At 44.6% G+C, this 20,621-nt stretch overlaps 2 protein-coding genes across 7 annotated transcripts in view; one reads left to right on the top strand and one right to left on the bottom strand.

The window, feature by feature from the left end:
* Positions 1-11,340, bottom strand: part of fam76b (family with sequence similarity 76 member B) — a 44,596-nt gene extending 33,256 nt beyond the window's left edge. The window contains exons 1-4 of one of the 4 annotated variants that reach the window (XM_085998750.1): positions 11,250-11,340; positions 11,001-11,145; positions 623-687; positions 479-533 (exon numbers count right to left, since the gene is read on the bottom strand). In XM_085998750.1, the coding sequence (XP_085854876.1) occupies positions 479-533; positions 623-687; positions 11,001-11,081 (201 nt within the window). In that variant the 5' untranslated portion in view covers positions 11,082-11,145; positions 11,250-11,340. Of the gene's footprint in view, positions 1-478; positions 534-622; positions 688-11,000 lie in introns of all 4 variants that reach the window. The other 3 variants (XM_085998752.1, XM_085998753.1, XM_085998751.1) reach the window with 3 other exon arrangements.
* Positions 11,341-11,383: 43 nt separating this feature from the next.
* The window catches only part of LOC147111656 (centrosomal protein of 57 kDa-like), a 65,153-nt gene continuing 55,915 nt past the window's right edge, over positions 11,384-20,621 (top strand). Inside the window, exons 1-2 of one of the 3 annotated variants that reach the window (XM_085998749.1) lie at positions 11,384-11,586; positions 13,453-13,615. In XM_085998749.1, the coding sequence (XP_085854875.1) occupies positions 11,557-11,586; positions 13,453-13,615 (193 nt within the window). In that variant the 5' untranslated portion in view covers positions 11,384-11,556. Of the gene's footprint in view, positions 11,587-11,809; positions 12,008-13,452; positions 13,616-20,621 lie in introns of those variants that run through there. The other 2 variants (XM_085998747.1, XM_085998748.1) reach the window with 2 other exon arrangements.

Raw genomic sequence — 20,621 nt, 5'->3', positions numbered from 1 at the left:
AATGGCCTCCTTTTGTGCTGTAAATTTCTATGATTCTATGATACCTCAGTGAGCTTTATACGGTTAGAGGTGGAATTTATCCACACTTTTTAACTGGTAAAACTGTTCTGTGATTACTTATAGGCTATTTGTGCTGAGCAGTATAATTAACTCGCCCTTTCATACACAACCTGTAGACATAACATGAGAGGGCCAGATAAATTAAAGCAAACCAAAAACAAGAAAAGGTAAAACAAAAGCTGAGCAGAAACAAGCAGTCAGTCAGATTACCCTGCTCAAACTCAAAAGTCGGATTTTGGAACAGCAGCAGTACTACTCCACCTAAATTATTTATTTAGTAGGGATTTCTCTACTGATACGGAAATATTGATAATTCTACCAGTAACACAATTTAGGCATACTGTTCCATCAGGTTTTTCAAAATCCTAGCAGCTGTGTTAGCTATTAAAATGTCAAACAAAATGCTGCATCAACTTACTGTTCCAAACTGCTTCACATTCTGTGCACATTTCTTGCATATTGTGTTGGTTTTGCTGCACAAAATAAGAAACCCATAATTCAGAAACATACAAGATTTCAAAGATGACAGAACTAAAATGATAGCATATCATAATGACTATACCTTTCTTGTTGGAATTCAGTTCTGCAGTATGTACACTTGACTACTGGATGTGCTATCCGACACTCCTGTTTGGGAGTAAAACAAGGCAGTCAGTCTAATATAATCCAACATGTTTAAAACTCTATTGCCAAAGCAGTTCATTGGTCTAGAGATGCTACAGAATGAAAATACGACTTCATTAAGAAAACTGCCTGAAAATTTCAATGTCAAAGAAAAACATTGGTCGTTATTGCTCATCAAATTGGCTGAGTAACTCTTAAATCCATTGTATTCTCTCCCACTGGTGGATCTAGATAGAAAAAGACATTTCCATCAAGTTCACCACTTTCAATTTGTCACAGCTATACCCAGCAGTTTAGGAGTTTGAACAAAAAAGTTATCTTCAAGGGAACAGTTCATTCCAGGAATAGGCTAGAAGAACAAAAGCAAAATATTGTGGATGCTGAAAATCTGAAATAAAAACAGAAAATGCTGGAAATACTCAGCAGGTAGAAGATGCCGTTTACTCTTGACAATTCAAAGCTATTTTTGCACTAAATAAATTTGAATTATCTTGTGATTTGAATTAAGCAGCATAAATCACATAGGAAAGCAGCAATTTAATTGTAAAACAAAATTCAAATTATATGATTTAAATCAAGTAATTTTGAATTACAAATAGACTGTACAGGTTGGACCCCGGTAATCCAGCACCCTCGGGATAAGGCCGGTGCCGGACCATTGAAAATTCCGAACAACTGAAGGTTAGGTAAATAACACCTAAAATAACAATATTAGGTACAATATTATGTTTGTTTATATCGCGGGAAACGGTGGCGCCGCCGAGCGGCTGCTCCGCAAACTAAAGACCGCCAGTTTCTATTCGTGCCGGACCACTGAAGGTGCCGGACCGTCGGGTGCCGGATTACCGGGGTTCAACTTGTACTTTCAATCTAGGCTGGCTTAAAAAAGCTCAACAAGAAAGGATATACACTACCTTTGAGCAGGTCAAAAAGTAGCTTGGTAACTCTCCTAAGAATCATACTTCAGCAAGTTATCACTGAATTCCCTCTCCAGCCAGAGGTCATTGAACTGAGCTAGTAAAAAGGTTATTTAAGAATAGGTACTAAAATACACAAGATCATGCTTTAATTGCATGTAAATACATTGTGGTGCAAAAAAAAATCCTAAAGTGGGGACAACTATACAGATGATACACAAGCTTCTTTGCTTTTACTGTTTTTTAAACTCCTATTGAATTTTAAAAATGTCCACTTTTATTGTTTTTTTCCACCACAAAACTTGCCTACCTGCACACTTTCATGAAAATAAATGTGATTTTAAGTAAGCTGTACAGGGTTTGGTTCTGGCACACCCAAAAATCTTTTATAAAACATATAAGTAAAAAGATAGTTAAATGGAATGGTGGAACCAATTAGGACCAATAATGAAATCTTCTTGGAGGCAGAGGGCATGCTTGAGGTACAGAGGGCATGCTTGAGGTACAGAATGAGTACTTTGCATGTCTTCACCAAAGAGGCTGAAGTTAATGTTGCAGTAGAGGAGGAGGGAGTAGGGATACTGGATAGGATAAAGAGAGATAGAAAGGAGGTGCTAAATAGGTTGGCATCACTCAAGGTTAACAAGTCACCCAGTCCAGATGAGCTGCATCCTAGGTTGCTGAGGGAAGCACGAGTGGAGATACAGAAGTTCTAACCACAATCTTTCAATCCTCCTTGGATAAGAGAGTGGCGCCAGAGGACTGCAAATGTTACGCCTCTATTCAAAAAAAAGGGGAGAGGAATAAACCTGGTAACTAAAGGCCAGTCAGTCTAACGTCCGTGGTGGGAAAACTACTGGAGACCATTGTCAAGGACAAAATTAATTCTCACTTGGAATAGCATGGGTTATAACAGACAGCCAGCATGGATTTGTTAAAGGCAAATTGTGCCCGTCTAACTCGATTCAGTTCTTTGATGAAATGACAGGGGGTTGATGGTAGTGCAGTAGATGTTGTATATATAGACTTTCAAAAGGCATTTGATAAAGAACCACATAACAGACTTATTCAGAAAATAGAAGCACATGGGATTAAAGGGACGGTGGTAACTTGGGTACATAATTGGCTAAGGGATAGGAGGCAGACAGTAATGGTGAACGGCTGCTTATCTAACTGGAGAAGTATGCAGTTGAGTCATCCACAGGTTGGTATTAGGACCATTGCTTTTCTTGTTATATATAGATGACCTGGACTTCAGTATAGGGAGTACAATTTCAAGTTTGCAGATGATACAAAACTTGGCAACTTAGTAAATAGTGAGGATAGTAGCAGACTTCTTTTGAAAGTTCCTATGGAATCTGATTCTACCACCCTACAGGTAGTGCTTTTTAGATCTTAACAAGCCTCTGAAAAAAATTCTCATTTCCCTTCTAGTTCTTTTGCCAATTATTTAAAACCCGTGACCTCTGGTTAACGATCCACTTGTCAGAGGAAACAGTGTCTCCCTACTTGCTCTATCAAAACCCCTCAATTTTGAATACCTTAGATCTCCCAGTAACCGTCTCTGTTCAAAGGAAGACAAACAGACTGGTGAAATGGGCAGGCACATAACAGATGCAATTTAATGCGGCTAAGTGTGAAGTAATGCCTTTCACGTTGTTCCTCCCAAAGTGTAGTATAATCTAAATGGTACTAGTTTGAGAGGGGTGCAAGAGCAGAGGATGCAGATTCACAAATCTTTGAAAGTGGCAGGGCAAGTTGTTAAGGTGGTTAAGAAAGTGTTTGGGATATTTGGCTTGGTATATAGGGGCACTGAATACAAAAACAAGTCACGCTAAACCTTTACAAATCACAGATTAGGGCTCAGCTGGAGTATCATGTACAATTCTGGGCACACTTTAGGAAGGATGTCAAGGCCTTGGAGAGGGTACAGAGGAGGTTTACCAGGATGATACCAGGGATGAGTGACTTCAGTTATGTGGAGATTGGAGAAGCTGGGATTGTTCTTCTTAGAGCAGAGACCATTACGGGGAGACCTAATAGAGGTATTCAAAATTATGAGGGGGTTTGATAGGGCAAGTAGGGAAAAACGGTTTTCTCTGGTAAGTGGGTCGGTAACCAGAGGTCATAGATTTAAAATAATTGGCAAAAGAACTAGAAGGGAAGTGAGTTTCCCCCCCCCCCCCCCCCCCACACAGAGGGTTAAGATCTCATACACACTACCTAAAAGGGTGGTGGAATCAGATTCTATAGGAATTTTCAAAAGGCAATTGGACATGTACTTGAAGAGGACGACTTTGCAGGTTTGTGAGAAACAGCTGGGTGTGGGATTAAAGTGGACAGCTCTTTCAAAGAGCCGGCACAGGCACGAATGGGAGGAGAAGGGCAGGTGTTACATCTCTTGCGCTTGGTGCTGTGGGAAGGAGTGGGTGTTGGGGGTGATAGAGGAGTGCACCAGGGTGTCCTCGGCCTCCTACACTGTTCCAATGAAGCTTAACGTAAGCTCGAGGAACAGCACCTCATCTTTCTTTTAGGCATTTTACAGCCTTCCAGACTCAGAGTTCAACAATAGAAAATGCTCAGTAGGTCAGACAGCATCTGTGGAGAGAGAAACAGAGTTAACGTTTCAGATCGATGATCTTTCATCAGAACCAGGTCATCGACCTGAAACGTTAACCGTGTTCTCTCTCCACAGATGCTGTCTGACCTGCTGAGCATTTCCAGGATTTTCTGGTTTTATTTCAGATTTCCAGCATCCACAGTATTTTGCTTTGTATGGAGTTCAACAATTTCAGATCATAGAAACATAGAAGATAGGAGCAGGAGTAGGCCATTCGGCCCCTCGAGCCTGCTCCGCCATTCAATGCGATCATGGCTGATCATCCAAATTCAGTACCCTGTCCCCGCTTTCTCCCCATATCCCTTGATCCCTTTAGCCTTAAGAAATATATCTAACTCCTTCTTGAATATATTTAATGAATTGGCCTCTACTGCCTTCTGTGGTAGAGAATTCCACAGGTTCACCACTCTCTGGGTGAAGAAATTCCTCCTCATCTCTGTCCTAAATGGCTTACCCCTTATCCTTAGACTGTGACCCCTGGTTCTGGACTCCCCGACCATTGGGAACATCCTTCCTGCATCTATTCTGTCTAGTCCTGTTAGAATTTTATAAGTTTCAATGAGATCCCCTCTCATTCTTCTAAACTCCAGTGAGTATAAGTCCAATCGACCCAATCTCTCCTCATACGTCATTCCTGCCATCCCAGGTATCAGCCTGGTGAATCTTAGCTGCACTCCCTCCATGGCAAGAACATCCTTCCTCAGATAAGGCGACCAAAACTGCACACAATACTCAAGGTGTGGTCTCACCAAGGCCCTGTACAACTGCAGCAAGACATCCTTGTTCCTGTACTCAAACCCTCTCGCTACAAAGGCCAACATACCATTTGCCTTCTTAACCGCCTGCTGCACCTGAATGCTTACCTTCAGCGACTGGTGCACAAGGACACCCAGGTCTCGTTGCACTTCCCCTTCTCCCAATCTATTGCCATTCAGATAATAATCTGCCTTCCTGTTTTTGCCACCAAAGTAGATAACCTCACATTTATCCACATTATATTGCATCTGCCATGCTTCTGCCCAATCACCCAACCTGTCCAAATCATACTGGAGTTTCTCTGCATCCTCTTCACAGTACACACGCCCACCCAGCTTTGTGTCGTCTGCAAACTTGGAGATATTACATCTAGTTCCCTCATCTAGATCATTAATGTATAGTGAATAGCTGGGGTCCAAGGACCGATCCCTGCGGTACCCCACTAGTCACTGCCTGCCACGCGGAAAAAGACCCGTTTATTCCAACTCTTTGCTTTCTGTCTGCCAACCAGTTCTCTATCCAAGTCAATACCTTGCCCCCAATCCCATGTGCCTTAACTTTACACGCTAATCTCTTATGCGGGACCTTATCGAAAGCCTTTTGAAAGTCATAACCCTCTGCTCCCATTTTTTTGGATAGCAGTTGTTGTCGACGACCCATCTTTTGTTTCTTGTCCCAATACCATCTCCTTTTGCTTTGCACCATCATCCCTTTTGTCATTCAATCTCTCCTGCCTTCCACCCTATCACAGACCTTACCTTTTAGAATCATAGAAATTTATAGCATGAAAGGAGTCCATTTCGGCCCATCGTGTCCACGCCGGCCAACAAATACCTATCCAGCCTAATCCCACTTTCCAGCTCTTGGTCCGTAGCCGTGTAGGTTACGGCGCTTCAAGTGCACAGCCAAGCACTTTTTAAATGTGGTGAGGGTTCCTGCCTCTACCACCCTTTTAGGCAGCGAGATCCAGACCCCCACCACCCTGGGTGAAGAAATTTCCCCTCAAATCCCCTCTAAACCTCCTACCAATTACTTTAAATCTATGCCCCCTGGCTGTTGACCCCTCTGCTAAGTGAAATAGGTCCTTCCTATCCACTCTATCTAGACCCCTCATAATGGTATACACCTCAATAAGGTCTCCCCTCAGCCTCCTCTGTTCCAAAGAAAACAAACCCAGCCTATCCAATCTTACCTCGTAGCTAAAATTCTCCAGTCCAGGCAACATCCTTGTAAATCTCCTCTGTACCCTCTCTAGTGCAATCACATCTTTCCTGTAATGTGGTGACCAGAACTGCATGCAGTACTCTAGCTGTGGCCTAACTAGTGTTTTATACAGTTCAAGCATAACCTCCCTGCTCTTGTATTCTATGCCTCAGCTAATAATGGCAATTATTCCGTATGCCTTAACCGCCTTATCTACTATGCCTGTTACCTTCAGGGATCTGTGGACCTGCACTCCAAGGTCCCTTTGCTCCTCTACACTTTATGATCATACCATTTAATGTGTATTCCCATGCCTTGTTAGCCCTCCCCAAATGCATTACCTCACACTTCTCCAAATTGAATTCCATTTTCTACTGTTCTGCCCACCTGACCAGTTCCTTGACATCTTCCTGCAGTCTACAGCTTTCTTCATCATTATCAACCACAGCCAATTCTAGTATCATCTGCAAACTTCTTAATCATACCCCCTACATTCAAGTCTAAATCATTGATATATATACACCACAAAAAGCAAGGAACCTAGTACAGAGCCCTGAGGAACCCCACTGGAAACAGCCTTCCAGTCACAAAAACACCCATCAACCATTACCCTTTGCTTCCTGCCTCTGAGCCAATTTTGGATCCAACCTGCCACTTTGCCCTGGATCCCATGGGCTTTTACTTTCGTGACCAGTCTGCCATGTGGGACCTTATCAAAAGTCTTGCTAAAATCCATATACACTACATCAAACGCACTACCTTCATCGACCCTCCTTGTTACTTCCTCAAAAAATTCAATCAAGTTAGTCACACAACCTGCCCTTAACCAGAACCAGGGGTCACAGCCTAAGGATAAGGGGTAGGCCTTTTAGGACAGAAATGAAGAGGAATTTCTTCACCCAGAGTGGTGAACCTGTGGAATTCTTTACCACAGAAGGCAGTAGAGGCCAATACATTAAATATATTCAAGAAGGAGTTGGATATATTTCTTAAGGCTAAAGTGATCAAGGGGTATGGGGAGAAAGCAGGGACCGGGTGCTGAACTTGGATGATCAGCCATGATCGCATTGAATGGCGGAGCAGACTCGAGGGGCCGAATGGCCTACTCCTGCTCCTATCTTCTATGTTTCTTAACAAATCCATGCTGACTGTCCTTGATTAATCAGTGTCTTTCGAAATGAAGATTTATCCTGTCCCTCAGATCTTTTTCCAATAATTTTCCCACCACCGAGGTTAGGCTGACTGGCCTGTAATTACTCGGTCTATCCCTTTCTCCCTTTTTAAACAAAGGTACAACGTTAGCAGTCCTCCAGTACCACACCTGTAGTCAGAGAGGATTGGAAAATGATGGTCAGAGCCTTTGCTATTTCCTGTTTTGCTTCTCTGATCAGCCTGTGATACATTTCATCCAGGCCTGGGGATTTATCCACTTTCAAAGCTGATAAGCCCCTTAATACTTCCTCTCTCACTATGCTTATTTCGTTTAATATTTCATACTCCCCCTCCATGATTGCAATGTCTGCATTTTGAGAAAACAGACGCAAAGTATTCATTAAGAACCATACCCACGCCTTCCACCTCCACACACAGATTACCTTTATGGTCTCTAATAGGCCCTACTCTTTCTTTAGTTATCCTCTTGCTCTTAATGTATTTATAAAACTTTTTTGGTTTTTCCATGATTTTACTTGGCAAAATTTTTCATGCTCTCTCTTTGCGTTCCCAATTTCCTTTTTAATTGCACCCCTGAACTTTCTATACTCCTCTAGAGTTTCTGCAGTATTGAGCCCTTAGTATCCATCATAAGCCTCCCTTTTTTTCTTTATCCTACCCTGTATGTCCCTTGACATCCAGGGGGCTCTAGATTTGTTAATCCCACCCTTTTTCTTTAAGGGAACATACTTGTTCTGAACCCTCACGATCTCCTCCTTGAATGCCTCCCACTGCTCTGACACTGATTTACCCTCAAGTAGCTGTTTCCAGTCCATTTGGCTAAATCCCATCTTAGCTTAGCAAAATTGGCTTTTCCCCAATTGAGAACTTTTAATCATGGTCTATCTTTGTCCTTTTCCATAACTACCCTAAATCTACCCGAATTGTGATCACTAGCATCAAAATGGTATCCCACTGATACCCCTTCCACCTGCCCAGCTTCATTCCCTAAAACTAAGTCCAGAACTGCCCCCATACTGGCTAAAAATGTTCTCCCGAATCTATTAGGAATTCCGCACCCTCTATACTTTTCACACTAATTTTATCCCAGTTTATATTAGGGTAGTTGAAATCCCCTACTATTACTAACCTATAGTTTTTGCACTTCTCAGAAATTTGCCTACATATTTGCTCTTCTAGTTCCCTCTGACTGTTTTGTTCTTTCCTTGCCTCTGTACTTTATTAAAACCGGTTACATTACTGACCTTTTCCAGTTCTAACGAAAGGTCATTGACCTGAAACGTTAACTGTTTCTTTCTCCACAGATGCTGCCTGGCCTGTGGAGTATTTCCAGCATTTTCTGTTTTTATTCCTAACACTATAAATGTTCAAGACGATTCTTAATGCAAGAACTCGTGTGTAATTGCACTTTGCAGTTAATAATTATCAAACATATTTGCCGCATTGAGCCACTGTAATAGCAAGTTTGATTGTGAACAGTCAGAATGAAGATACAGTGTTTACTTCAATGAAGTTAGAACTTATTTATGCAACTAGGAAAGGTGTTTGAGTAAATGGTCATATGCCTACAGAATACAAAAGGCATCAGTATACTTAATGTCTCAATCCTCTTTAGTTATGTTTTGCGGTTTAAAACTGCTAATCGGAAGTATGTAAAACACAAGTGTACCAATTTAGAACACACAGCAATTCAGTGGAATAAATTTCTCCATTAAAACTACCAAGAAATACTTGTGGTATTTGCAACATTTGACAAAAGCAATTTGGAAATATGCCCTACTTGCATTCTGTGTATTACAGATCTTTCACCAACTTAAAAGTTCCAGTCACAATACTGGACCCCGCATTATTTTTCAGTTCACATCCTTTACAAGGGGGCAGTGATGAGCAAATAAAAATATTTTCTGCCTTTGAACCTTGTGCTGTGAAGATAGCTTGAGGGAGCATACAATTTTCTTTGGAAAGGAAAAGAACATGGAAGTTAGGATGTTATTTATCTTAGATCTGGATAGTCTTAAGCGATTAGTCAAGTTCTCAAATCCTCCTGAAGCTGAAAGTAAAACAATGTCATGTACTCTAGTCTCATTGTAGACAATTAAATACCCAATTAAAATTGAGAGAAACAAAAGATCTTTGAAGGTGGCAGGAGAAGTTGATAAAGCTGTTAAAAAACATATGGGATGTTTGGATTTATAACTAGAGGCACAGACTACAAAAGCAAGGACGTTTTATAAATCATTGGTTAGGCCTCAGCTGGGCAACGCTTTTGAAAGGATGGCATAAGACACAGAGGAGATTTACCAGAATTACACCAAGAATGAGGGACTTCAGTTAAGTGGAGAGACTAGAGAAGCTGGGGTTGTTCTTGGAGCAGAGAAGGTTAAGGGGAGTTTTAATAGGTGTTCTAAATTATGAGGGGGTTAGATAGAGTAAATAAGGAGAAATTGTTTCCACTGGCAGACGGGTTGGTAACCAGAGGGCACAGATTAAAGATAATTGGCAGAGGGGAGATGAAATGGGTTTTTGTTTTTTGTTTTTTTTACACAAGTTATGATGATCTGAATGTACTATCTGAAAGGGTGATGAACACAGATTCAATAGTAACTTTCAAAAGGGATGTATGCTTGAAGAGGAAAAATTTGCAGGGCTCTTTGAAAGAGCGGGAAAGTGGGTCGCTCTTTCAAAGACCCTGCACAGGCACGATGGCCCAAATGGTATCATTCTGTGTTGCAATTTCTATGATAGATCCAACAACTTATGTTATCCAGCTCTACAGCTGGGATTTTAAAAAGGCTCAGCTTTACATAAATATAAGATCTGGATTCTGAACAGAGAGGATGGAAAAGATTATTTATCTCAGTGATCTATTTATTTGAATTTATTTAGACAATAGTAAATCACTTTTTCCTCATCTCATAACATTCTAGATTTTTCAGTACAAGACATTGTCATAAACCTCATTACTTGATCAATTTAGATGGAAGGATAAACAATTCAGTTCTGACGAAAGGTCATTGAACTGAAACATTAACTCTGTTTCTCTCGCCACAGATGCTGCCTGACCTGCTGAGTATTTTGAGCATTTTGTGTTTTTACAAAAAAATTCATGATTCTTCATATCATTTGAAAAGTTAGCGTGAAACCTATCTGTACACGAGTATTTAAGATTATATGGACAAGTAGTTTGGGAACTTTTTCTCGGGAGGGGAGCAGCAAAAGTGTCACTAAGTTAGTGGACTTGTTTTCTTTTACACTTTTAAATTAATCGATGGTTAAAGTGGCATCAGGGCATGGGGGCAGAGGAGGGAAGAGAGCATATTTAAAACTTCAGAAACTAGGCCGGACCTACGCCCTACCTGGTTACAATTGAGCCTGTAGCAACGGGGGTAGTGATCAGCTGCAGGTGTCACTTTAAATGCAAGAGCCGGTTCAGAACCGAGCACTTCGCCCTTTGCTGCTCCCACAGCAGGTTAGCCGTTCCTCTTCCGTGTTGAGCAGCGCCTGCTGACTGAGAAACACCTAGCTGATTGGCGACACCGAGTGCGGTGTCCTTTGCCGGATTTCGGAGCCGATTAACCTCGGCATAAATCACAAACAGCGGAGTAACGGATTTCCTCCGGGAGGAGGAGCTGATGTTTACTACAAACCTTACAAAGCTGCTGGCCCTGAGAGAGGTCCTCGAACGGGTATCGCTGGTGGCATTTCGTGCAAGCGTAAAGCGCGGCCATTATTTCAAATACCAATCAATAGCCGCAACCGCCCGCCGTCAGACTTCAACACCTCGACTGATTTCTTCACACATACAAAAAAAAACACGGAATTTGAGCGACGGGAGGAAATACTTTTTTTTAATAAAAGCGGTAATCAAAAATAAAGAATAATGCAAAGAATCTGACCTCCCGGCGTCACACTGTATGGACAAGCGACATCGGAAGCGGACGCTGACGCTGACGAACGCAACCCAGCCAATGGAAACACGCCATACGGCGATGTGCTGAAACGCTGAAACTCCGACAGCCAGTCAGCACACGGCTTCATCCACGCGCAGTCGCCAATGAAAACTGACGGTTGGAGGCCGTGGCGCGCGAGGAGGAGGAGGAGGGGGGTGACTGCCCCGCCGCGCAACCACACTTGAATCCGATTTGAAAATCTCTCAGCCTTCAGGCGGGACGCCGTTTGATTAGGCCGAAAATCACGTGACGTATGCAGCAGCAAATGAGGCTGGGGATAAAGGTTATACTTCTGCATTTACAGAAAAAATACAATACCGATAACCTGATACGGTTTAGTTGTCACCATTGTTGTGATATTCATCAGCTTTCTCGGCAGTTTTCCCTGACAATATATTTCTACTGGTACAAAAGAGATAAGAGGAAATTGAAGAACACATTAGGCTAGGATTGACGTCAATTAACCGCACTTTTAGAGTAGGGGCAGCTGTCAATCAGGCGGTGCCGGGGAGGCGGCCGGCTCCGCCCACTCGCGGAGCTGATTCGAGCGGCGTGCTCGAGCCGCTTTGAACTGATGTCGGTGCCTGTTCGGTTTTGATGGCTCTTCCGGTACGTGAGCTGTATCCTCCTGCCCAGCCCTGGCCGCCGCGGCTCTCTACATAAAATCACACTCGGATATGGCAGCAGTTTACAGCAAGGAAGGGGTGAGGTTCTTATTCCTTATATTAATGTAAATGTAAATTGTGGTAAGGGGGTTAAGGTGAAAAGTGGCATTCAGTGCAAGCCCTGCCTGACTCGAGAGTACTGGGGAAGGGCTGGGGATGCTCCTTGCCGTGAGCGCGTCCGCTCCTGTTAGATTGTGCTCAACTTTTTAATATTGTACGCTCCTGCCTTGTCCATAAAAATCACCAATGTGGGGATTCAAATGATAACGGTAACATTTTAATGTCTTAGTTTTAATGGGGCGCTCAGCCTGTTTTACAATTTCTGAACCGCGCCTACGATCTACCTTGACTTGCAACATTTTGCTATGCTAGTATTTGTAGTGAAGGCCAGTACAATTGTTTAAAGGAGCTACTTCGCTTTGCAATTGCAGTGTTGGCTATGGCATCTGTGTTCTTGCTAAAAATTCGAACTCTAAAAGTAGAAATCCTCTTTGACAGAAACGACTGCATGGTGCGAGATCCTGCAGATGACCTCGTTCAAAAGCTTTGGAAGTGCTGTATTATAACTGTAAACTTGGTTCAGTGGCAGTGCTCACCTCTGCGTCAGTAGACTGTGGGTTCAGGCCCCATTTCATGACTTGAGCACATAATTTAGGTTCCTCTTCTAGTATAGTAATGAGGGAATGCTACATTGTCAATGCTTTCATATGACATTTTAAATGGATCCCCTGTCTTCATGTGGAAGTAAAAGATCCCCTGACTTACTTCATTGACCATGAATTGGTGATTGTTGTTTGATAATGGTGTGAACATTTATTTGCATGCTTTATTCAGTGGGGTCAGATCATGTGAAATAGATTGTATTTAAAATGTACACATTGTACAGTACTTGAATAATGCATGGTAGAATGATTACCTGTGGAGCAGCTATGGGATGCAATCTTATTTTGCTTGTGTTCTATAAAGTGTATGCATCAGCTTTATGTTGCATAACTGCTATCTTCTGGATTATGAAAGTTAAAACCTGCTGTGAAAAGACCTTTACACTGTGCAAGGTGATGTGCAGGAGTTTTATGTAAAACTCAAAATCTTAGTTAACACATTGCTATAAATTAGGTTTGTGGGGTTTTCTAAAATTACCTGCTGTGCCATCCTGTCTTCTGCTTATAACTAATGTTGAAGGTTACCAGCAGTTGAAGGGCTAAGAAACTGATCCACTGATTCTATAGATATTATTTTTAATGTTGCAGCATAGCCTCTGTCACATTGTTATAATTCCTTGTATTCAAAGTACAATTGGTAGAGTTCAGCAGATCAACTATACCCTATAGGGATATTGGTGCACTTATAAGGTGTGTTACCAGAAAAAATCACCCTAGTGCTATAACCTAACCCCATACATTCAAGTCCTATCCTAACACAACCAGTTGTAATTATTTCCCAGCAATGAGTTAATATGTTACAATTGCATTTTCATTCTACAGCTACAACCTTGTTTGGATGGAAGTTTTCGAGTATTACCAATATCTGACACCTCATCCATGCCATCATTTGCTGCGTACCCAATGGACAAGCCCTTCCTCAATGCTGACTTGAGACGGTCCCCAGATAAGCCTGTTGTTGCATATCCAGAGAGTAACAGTAGAGGTGTGTAATCAAGATAGCATAAAAAATTAATTAAATCAACTGTATTTGGTTTCAGTTGATGCCAGCTGTGACTCATTTACTCTGTTGTTATTTACATTCTAATAGGTAGCAAAATCTTAACCAAGTCTGCTTGAATCTCAACAATCAGTTTTTACTTTGTCATCTTGATGAGTACCAATTTTGGTAAATTATTCAAATAGCCTTGTTTTGTGCTGTAAACCTGTATGGTACTGTGATGCTATTGGGTAATGTTACTAGAGACTCTCCGATCAATTAAACAACTTGGCCAATGAAAAAATAAATTGGACCTTCATTGTTTGGTTCAGCTTGGCTTGGTTTGGATCACTTCAGTTGTGGGTCCGAGCCCCATTCCAGAACTTGAGCACACAATTCAGGCTTCAGTGCAGAACTAATGCAGTGTTAGTGTTGTTGTCAGAAGTAATATAGAAGATAGGAGCAGGAGTAGGCCATTTGGCCCCTCGAGCCTGCTCCGCCATTCAATGAGATCATGGCTGATCATTCAAACTCAGTACCCTGTCCCTGCCTTCTCCCCATATCCCTTGATCCCTTTAGCCTTAAGAAATATATCTAACTCCTATAATATATTAAATGACTTGGCCTCAACTGCCTTCTGTGGTAGAGAATTCCACAGGTTCACCACTCTCTGGGTGAAGAAATTCCTCCTCATCTCAGTCCTAAATGGCTTACCCCTTATCCTTGGACTGTGACCCCTGGTTCTGGACTCCCCGACCATCGGGAACATCCTTCCTGCATCTAGTCTGTCCAGTCCTGTTAGAATTTTATAAGTTTCAATGCGATCCCCCCTCATTCTTCTAAACTCCAGCGAGTATAAGCCCAATCAACCCAATCTCTCCTCATACGTCATTCCTGCCATCCCAGGTATCAGTCTGGTGAATCTTCGCTGCACTCCCTCCATGGCAAGAACATCCTTCCTCAGATAAGGCGACCAAAACTGCACACAATACTCAAGGTGTGGTCTCACCAAGGCCCTGTACAACTGCAGCAAGACATCCTTGCTCCTGTACTTGAACCCTCTCGCTACGAAGGCCAACATACCGTTTGCCTTCTTAACCGTCTGCTGCACCTGCATGCTTACCTTCAGCGACTGGTGCACAAGGACACCCAGGTCTCGTTGCACTTCCCCTTCTCCCAATCTATTGCCGTTCAGATAATCTGCCTTCCTGTTTTTGCCACCAAAGTGGATAACCTCGCATTTATCCACATTATACTGCATCTGCCCAATCACCCAACCTGTCCAAATCATACTGGAGTTTCTCTGCATCCTCTTCACAGCACCCACACCCACCCAGCTTTGTGTTATCTGCAAACTAGGAGATATTGCATCTAGTTCCCTCATCTAGATCATTAATATATATTGTGAATAGCTGGGGTCCTAGGACCGATCCCTGCGGTACCCCACCAGTCACTGCCTGCCACTCGGAAAAAGACCCGTTCATTCCAACTCTTTCCTTCCTGTCTGCCAACCAGTTCTCTATCCAAGTCAGTACCTTGCCCCGAATCCCATGTGCCTTAATTTTACACACTAATCTTTTATGCGGGACCTTATCGAAAGCCTTCTGAAAGTCCAAATACACCACATTCACTGGTTCTCCCTTATCTATTCTACCAGTTACATCCACAAAAATTCCAGTAGTTTAGTCGAGCATGATTTACCTTTTGTAAATCCATGCTGACTTTGTCCGATCCTGTCACTGTTTTCCAAGTACTCTGCTATTCCATCTTTTACTAGCTGGAGTGCCCGGCGGTGCCGAGGGTTTTTTAAGGGCATGTTGTTGTTGGAAGAGAGAGAAAGAGAGTGACTGGGGGGAAGAGAGAGAAAGAGAGCGACTGGGGGGAAGAGAGAGAGCGACTGGGGGGAAGAGAGAGAGCGACTGGGGGGAAGAGAGAGAGCGACTGGGGGGAAGAGAGAGAGCGACTGGGGGAAGAGAGAGAGCGACTGGGGGGAAGAGAGAGAGCGACTGGGGGGAAGAGAGAGAGCGACTGGGGGGAAGAGAGAGAGCGACTGGGGGGAAGAGAGAGAGCGACTGGGGGGAAGAGAGAGAGAGACTGGGGGGAAGAGAGAGAGAGACTGGGGGGAAGAGAGAGAGAGACTGGGGGGAAGAGAGAGAGAGACTGGGGGGAAGAGAGAGAGAGAGACTGGGGGGAAGAGAGAGAGAGACTGGGGGGAAGAGAGAGAGAGAGACTGGGGGAAGAGAGAGAGAGAGACTGGGGGGAAGAGAGAGAGAGAGACTGGGGGGAAGAGAGAGAGAGAGACTGGGGGGAAGAGAGAGAGAGAGACTGGGGGGAAGAGAGAGAGAGAGACTGGGGGGAAGAGAGAGAGAGACTGGGGGGAAGAGAGAGAGAGAGAGAGACTGGGGGGAAGAGAGAGAGAGAGAGACTGGGGGAAGAGAGAGAGAGAGACTGGGGGGAAGAGAGAGAGAGAGACTGGGGGGAAGAGAGAGAGAGAGACTGGGGGGAAGAGAGAGAGAGACTGGGGGGAAGAGAGAGAGAGAGACTGGGGGGAAGAGAGAGAGAGAGACTGGGGGGAAGAGAGAGAGAGAGACTGGGGGGAAGAGAGAGAGAGAGACTGGGGGAAGAGAGAGAGAGAGACTGGGGGGAAGAGAGAGAGAGAGACTGGGGGGAAGAGAGAGAGAGAGACTGGGGGGAAGAGAGAGAGAGAGAGAGACTGGGGGGAAGAGAGAGAGAGAGAGAGACTGGGGGGAAGAGAGAGAGAGAGACTGGGGGGAAGAGAGAGAGAGAGAGAGACTGGGGGGAAGAGAGAGAGAGAGACTGGGGGGAAGAGAGAGAGAGAGAGAGACTGGGGGGAAGAGAGAGACTGGGGGGAAGAGAGAGACTGGGGGGAAGAGAGAGAGAGAGACTGGGGGGAAGAGAGAGAGAGAGACTGGGGGGAAGAGAGAGAGAGAGACTGGGGGGGAAGAGAGAGAGAGAGACTGGGGGGAAGAGAGCGAGAGAGACTGGGGGGAAGAGAGCGAGAGAGACTGGGGGGAAGAGAGAGAGAGAGAGACTGGGGGGAAGAGAGAGAGAGAGACTGGGGGGAAGAGAGAGAGAGAGACTGGGGGGAAGAGAGAGAGAGAGAGACTGGGGGGAAGAGAGAGAGAGAGACTGGGGGGAAGAGAGAGAGAGAGACTGGGGGGAAGAGAGAGAGAGAGACTGGGGGGAAGAGAGAGAGAGAGACTGGGGGGAAGAGAGAGAGAGAGACTGGGGGGAAGAGAGAGAGACTGGGGGGAAGAGAGAGAGACTGGGGGGAAGAGAGAGAGAGAGACTGGGGGGAAGAGAGAGAGAGAGAGACTGGGGGGAAGAGAGAGAGAGAGAGACTGGGGGGAAGAGAGAGAGAGAGACTGGGGGGGAAGAGAGAGAGAGAGACTGGGGGGAAGAGAGAGACTGGGGGGAAGAGAGAGACTGGGGGGAAGAGAGAGACTGGGGGGAAGAGAGAGAGAGAGAGACTGGGGGGAAGAGAGAGAGAGAGAGACTGGGGGGAAGAGAGAGAGAGACTGGGGGAAGAGAGAGAGAGAGAGAGAGAGACTGGGGGGAAGAGAGAGAGAGAGACTGGGGGGAAGAGAGAGACTGGGGGGAAGAGAGAGACTGGGGGGAAGAGAGAGACTGGGGGGAAGAGAGAGACTGGGGGGAAGAGAGAGAGAGAGAGACTGGGGGGAAGAGAGAGAGAGAGAGACTGGGGGGAAGAGAGAGAGAGACTGGGGGGAAGAGAGAGAGAGAGAGACTGGGGGGAAGAGAGAGAGAGAGACTGGGGGGAAGAGAGAGAGAGAGAGACTGGGGGGAAGAGAGAGAGAGAGAGACTGGGGGGAAGAGAGAGAGAGAGAGAGACTGGGGGAAGAGAGAGAGAGAGACTGGGGGGAAGAGAGAGAGAGAGACTGGGGGGAAGAGAGAGAGACTGGGGGGAAGAGAGAGAGACTGGGGGGAAGAGAGAGAGAAAGAGACTGGGGGGAAGAGAGAGAGAGAGAGACTGGGGGGAAGAGAGAGAGAGAGAGACTGGGGGGAAGAGAGAGAGAGAGAGAGACTGGGGGAAGAGAGAGAGAGAGACTGGGGGGAAGAGAGAGAGAGAGACTGGGGGGAAGAGAGAGAGACTGGGGGGAAGAGAGAGAGACTGGGGGGAAGAGAGAGAGAAAGAGACTGGGGGAAGAGAGAGAGAGAGACTGGGGGGAAGAGAGAGAGAGAGAGACTGGGGGGAAGAGAGAGAGAGAGAGACTGGGGGGAAGAGAGAGAGAGAGACTGGGGGGGAAGAGAGAGAGAGAGACTGGGGGAAGAGAGAGACTGGGGGGAAGAGAGAGACTGGGGGGAAGAGAGAGACTGGGGGGAAGAGAGAGAGAGAGAGACTGGGGGGAAGAGAGAGAGAGAGACTGGGGGGAAGAGAGAGAGAGACTGGGGGGAAGAGAGAGAGAGAGAGAGAGAGACTGGGGGGAAGAGAGAGAGAGAGACTGGGGGGAAGAGAGAGAGAGAGAGACTGGGGGGAAGAGAGAGAGAGAGAGACTGGGGGGAAGAGAGAGAGAGAGAGACTGGGGGGAAGAGAGAGAGAGAGAGAGACTGGGGGGAAGAGAGAGAGAGAGAGAGACTGGGGGGAAGAGAGAGAGAGAGAGAGACTGGGGGGAAGAGAGAGAGAGAGAGACTGGGGGGAAGAGAGAGAGAGAGAGACTGGGGGGAAGAGAGAGAGAGAGAGACTGGGGGGAAGAGAGAGAGAGAGAGACTGGGGGAAGAGAGAGAGAGACTGGGGGGAAGAGAGAGAGAGACTGGGGGGAGAGAGAGAGAGAGACTGGGGGGAAGAGAGAGAGAGAGAGACTGGGGGGAAGAGAGAGAGAGAGAGACTGGGGGGAAGAGAGAGAGAGAGACTGGGGGGAAGAGAGAGAGAGAGCATCGCAAATCGGAACAACCTTGATCGTGAAATAAACAAAAGCGGTAGGGAGGTAGTGCAACTCTGCCGAGCCTTAGGCCTGTACATAGTTAATGGTAGGTTCAGAGGGGACTCCCAAGGGAGACTCACATACTCCTCAACTCTTGGGTCTAGTGTGGTGGACTATACAATCACTGACCTGGACCCCTGCGATATCAACGCATTCACTGTCAGGCAACAATCCCCCCTCTCAGACCATAACCAAATAAATGTGTACCTTAAACTTTCTGCCCAAACTACAGACACAAAAAAGGAACACAGTAAGCTACATAAAATAAACCAGACATACAGATGGGCCCCAGACAGTGGAGATAAATTCATCACAGCACTAAATTCACCTGATCTCACAAGTAAAATTTCAAAATTTAAAGAAAATCTATATGAGATCACCAGAGATGGTGTAAACACGGCCATAGAGGATATAAATATGATCTTCCATGAGGCAGCTGTAAAAGCCGACCTCGTGAAACAGAAGAGGAAGCATCACAAAAGACAAAATAAAAATATGAAATGGTTTGACCACGAATGCAAAAATGCCAGAAAAGACCTGAGAAAAATATCAAACCAAAAGCATCGGCAACCAAACAATCCGGACCTACGTACTAGATACAATGAAACCCTCAAAAGATATAAACACACCATTAGGAACAAAACACAAAACTATACCCACAAAATACTCGAAGAAATAGAAAACTCCACCAATCCAAAACAATTCTGGGAAATGTGGAATAACCTGAGTACAACACAATTGCAAGCATTACCAATCCAAGATGGCGACATCTGGAGAACACATTTTGAAAACCTCTACAAAGACATCCCAAAAAACAAAACAAACCCAAGTCAACATCAGGTCACAGAAAAACTCCACACATTAGAAGCAACAATTAAAGACAACCAAAACCCTCTAGACTCCCCAATCACATGGAAAGAACTGGCCACAAAAACAAAATCTCTCCACCTAAAGAAAGCCTGTGGCCCAGACAACATCAAAAATGAAATGCTAAAGTTCAGCAATATGGAGATGCAGAGTGCGATACTCAAACTATTCAACATCATATTACGCTCAGGCTGTTTTCCCGATATCTGGTGCCAAGGACTAATCTCCCCCATATATAAAAGTGGAAACAAATCAGACCCAAATAACTACCGCGGCATCTGTGTCAACAGTTGTCTAGGGAAGTTATTCTGCAGTATTCTAAATAGTAGATTACTTGATTTTCTTAACAAACATAATATCCTCAGAAAAAACCAAATAGGCTTTCTTCCAAAACACCGCACCGCCGACCATATCTATACCCTTCACACCCTCATTGAAAAACATAAACACCAAACAAAAAATGGGAAAATATTCGCCTGTTTCATCGACTTCAAGAAAGCCTTTGACTCTATATGGCACGAAGGGCTCTATTATAAACTTCTTCAGTGTGGAATAGGGGGCAAAGTCTATGACCTTATTAAATCAATGTATCTGAAAAACAAATGCGGGGTCAAAATTGGAGACAAACGCACCGATTTCTTCACCCAGAGAAGAGGCGTCCGGCAGGGCTGCAATTTGAGCCCGACCCTGTTCAACATATACATAAATGAATTAGCAGACATGCTGGAGCAAAGCGAGTCACCAGGTCTCCGTCTCCTGGATGGAGAAGTGAAGTCCCTGTTCTATGCGGACGACCTGGTTCTGCTGTCTCCCACAGAACAGGGATTACAGCAACAACTAGACCTACTCGACAAATACTGCCAAAATTGGGCTCTAACAGTAAATCTAAAGAAAACCAACATCATGATTTTTCAGAAAAGACCCAGATGTCAGGAAAACAAATACCAGTTTACCCTCAGTGATACCACTATAGGACACACTATGAGCTACACCTACCTTGGTCTAACTATTACAGCATCAGGGAGCTTCAGCATAGCAGTGAATGCACTAAAAGAAAAAGCCCGAAGAGCCCTATATGCAATAAAAAGAAAATTCTACAACATCCAAATCCCAATCAAAATCTGGCTCAAAATTTTTGACAGCATAATCCTGCCCATTGCACTGTACGGTAGTGAAGTATGGGG

This window comes from Somniosus microcephalus, chromosome 10 (assembly GCF_052327205.1).
Source record: "Somniosus microcephalus isolate GS21.2 chromosome 10, FLI_Smic_1.0, whole genome shotgun sequence".
In the NCBI taxonomy this organism is placed as follows: domain Eukaryota; kingdom Metazoa; phylum Chordata; class Chondrichthyes; order Squaliformes; family Somniosidae; genus Somniosus; species Somniosus microcephalus.
This window is presented reverse-complemented; position numbering and strand designations above follow the sequence as displayed.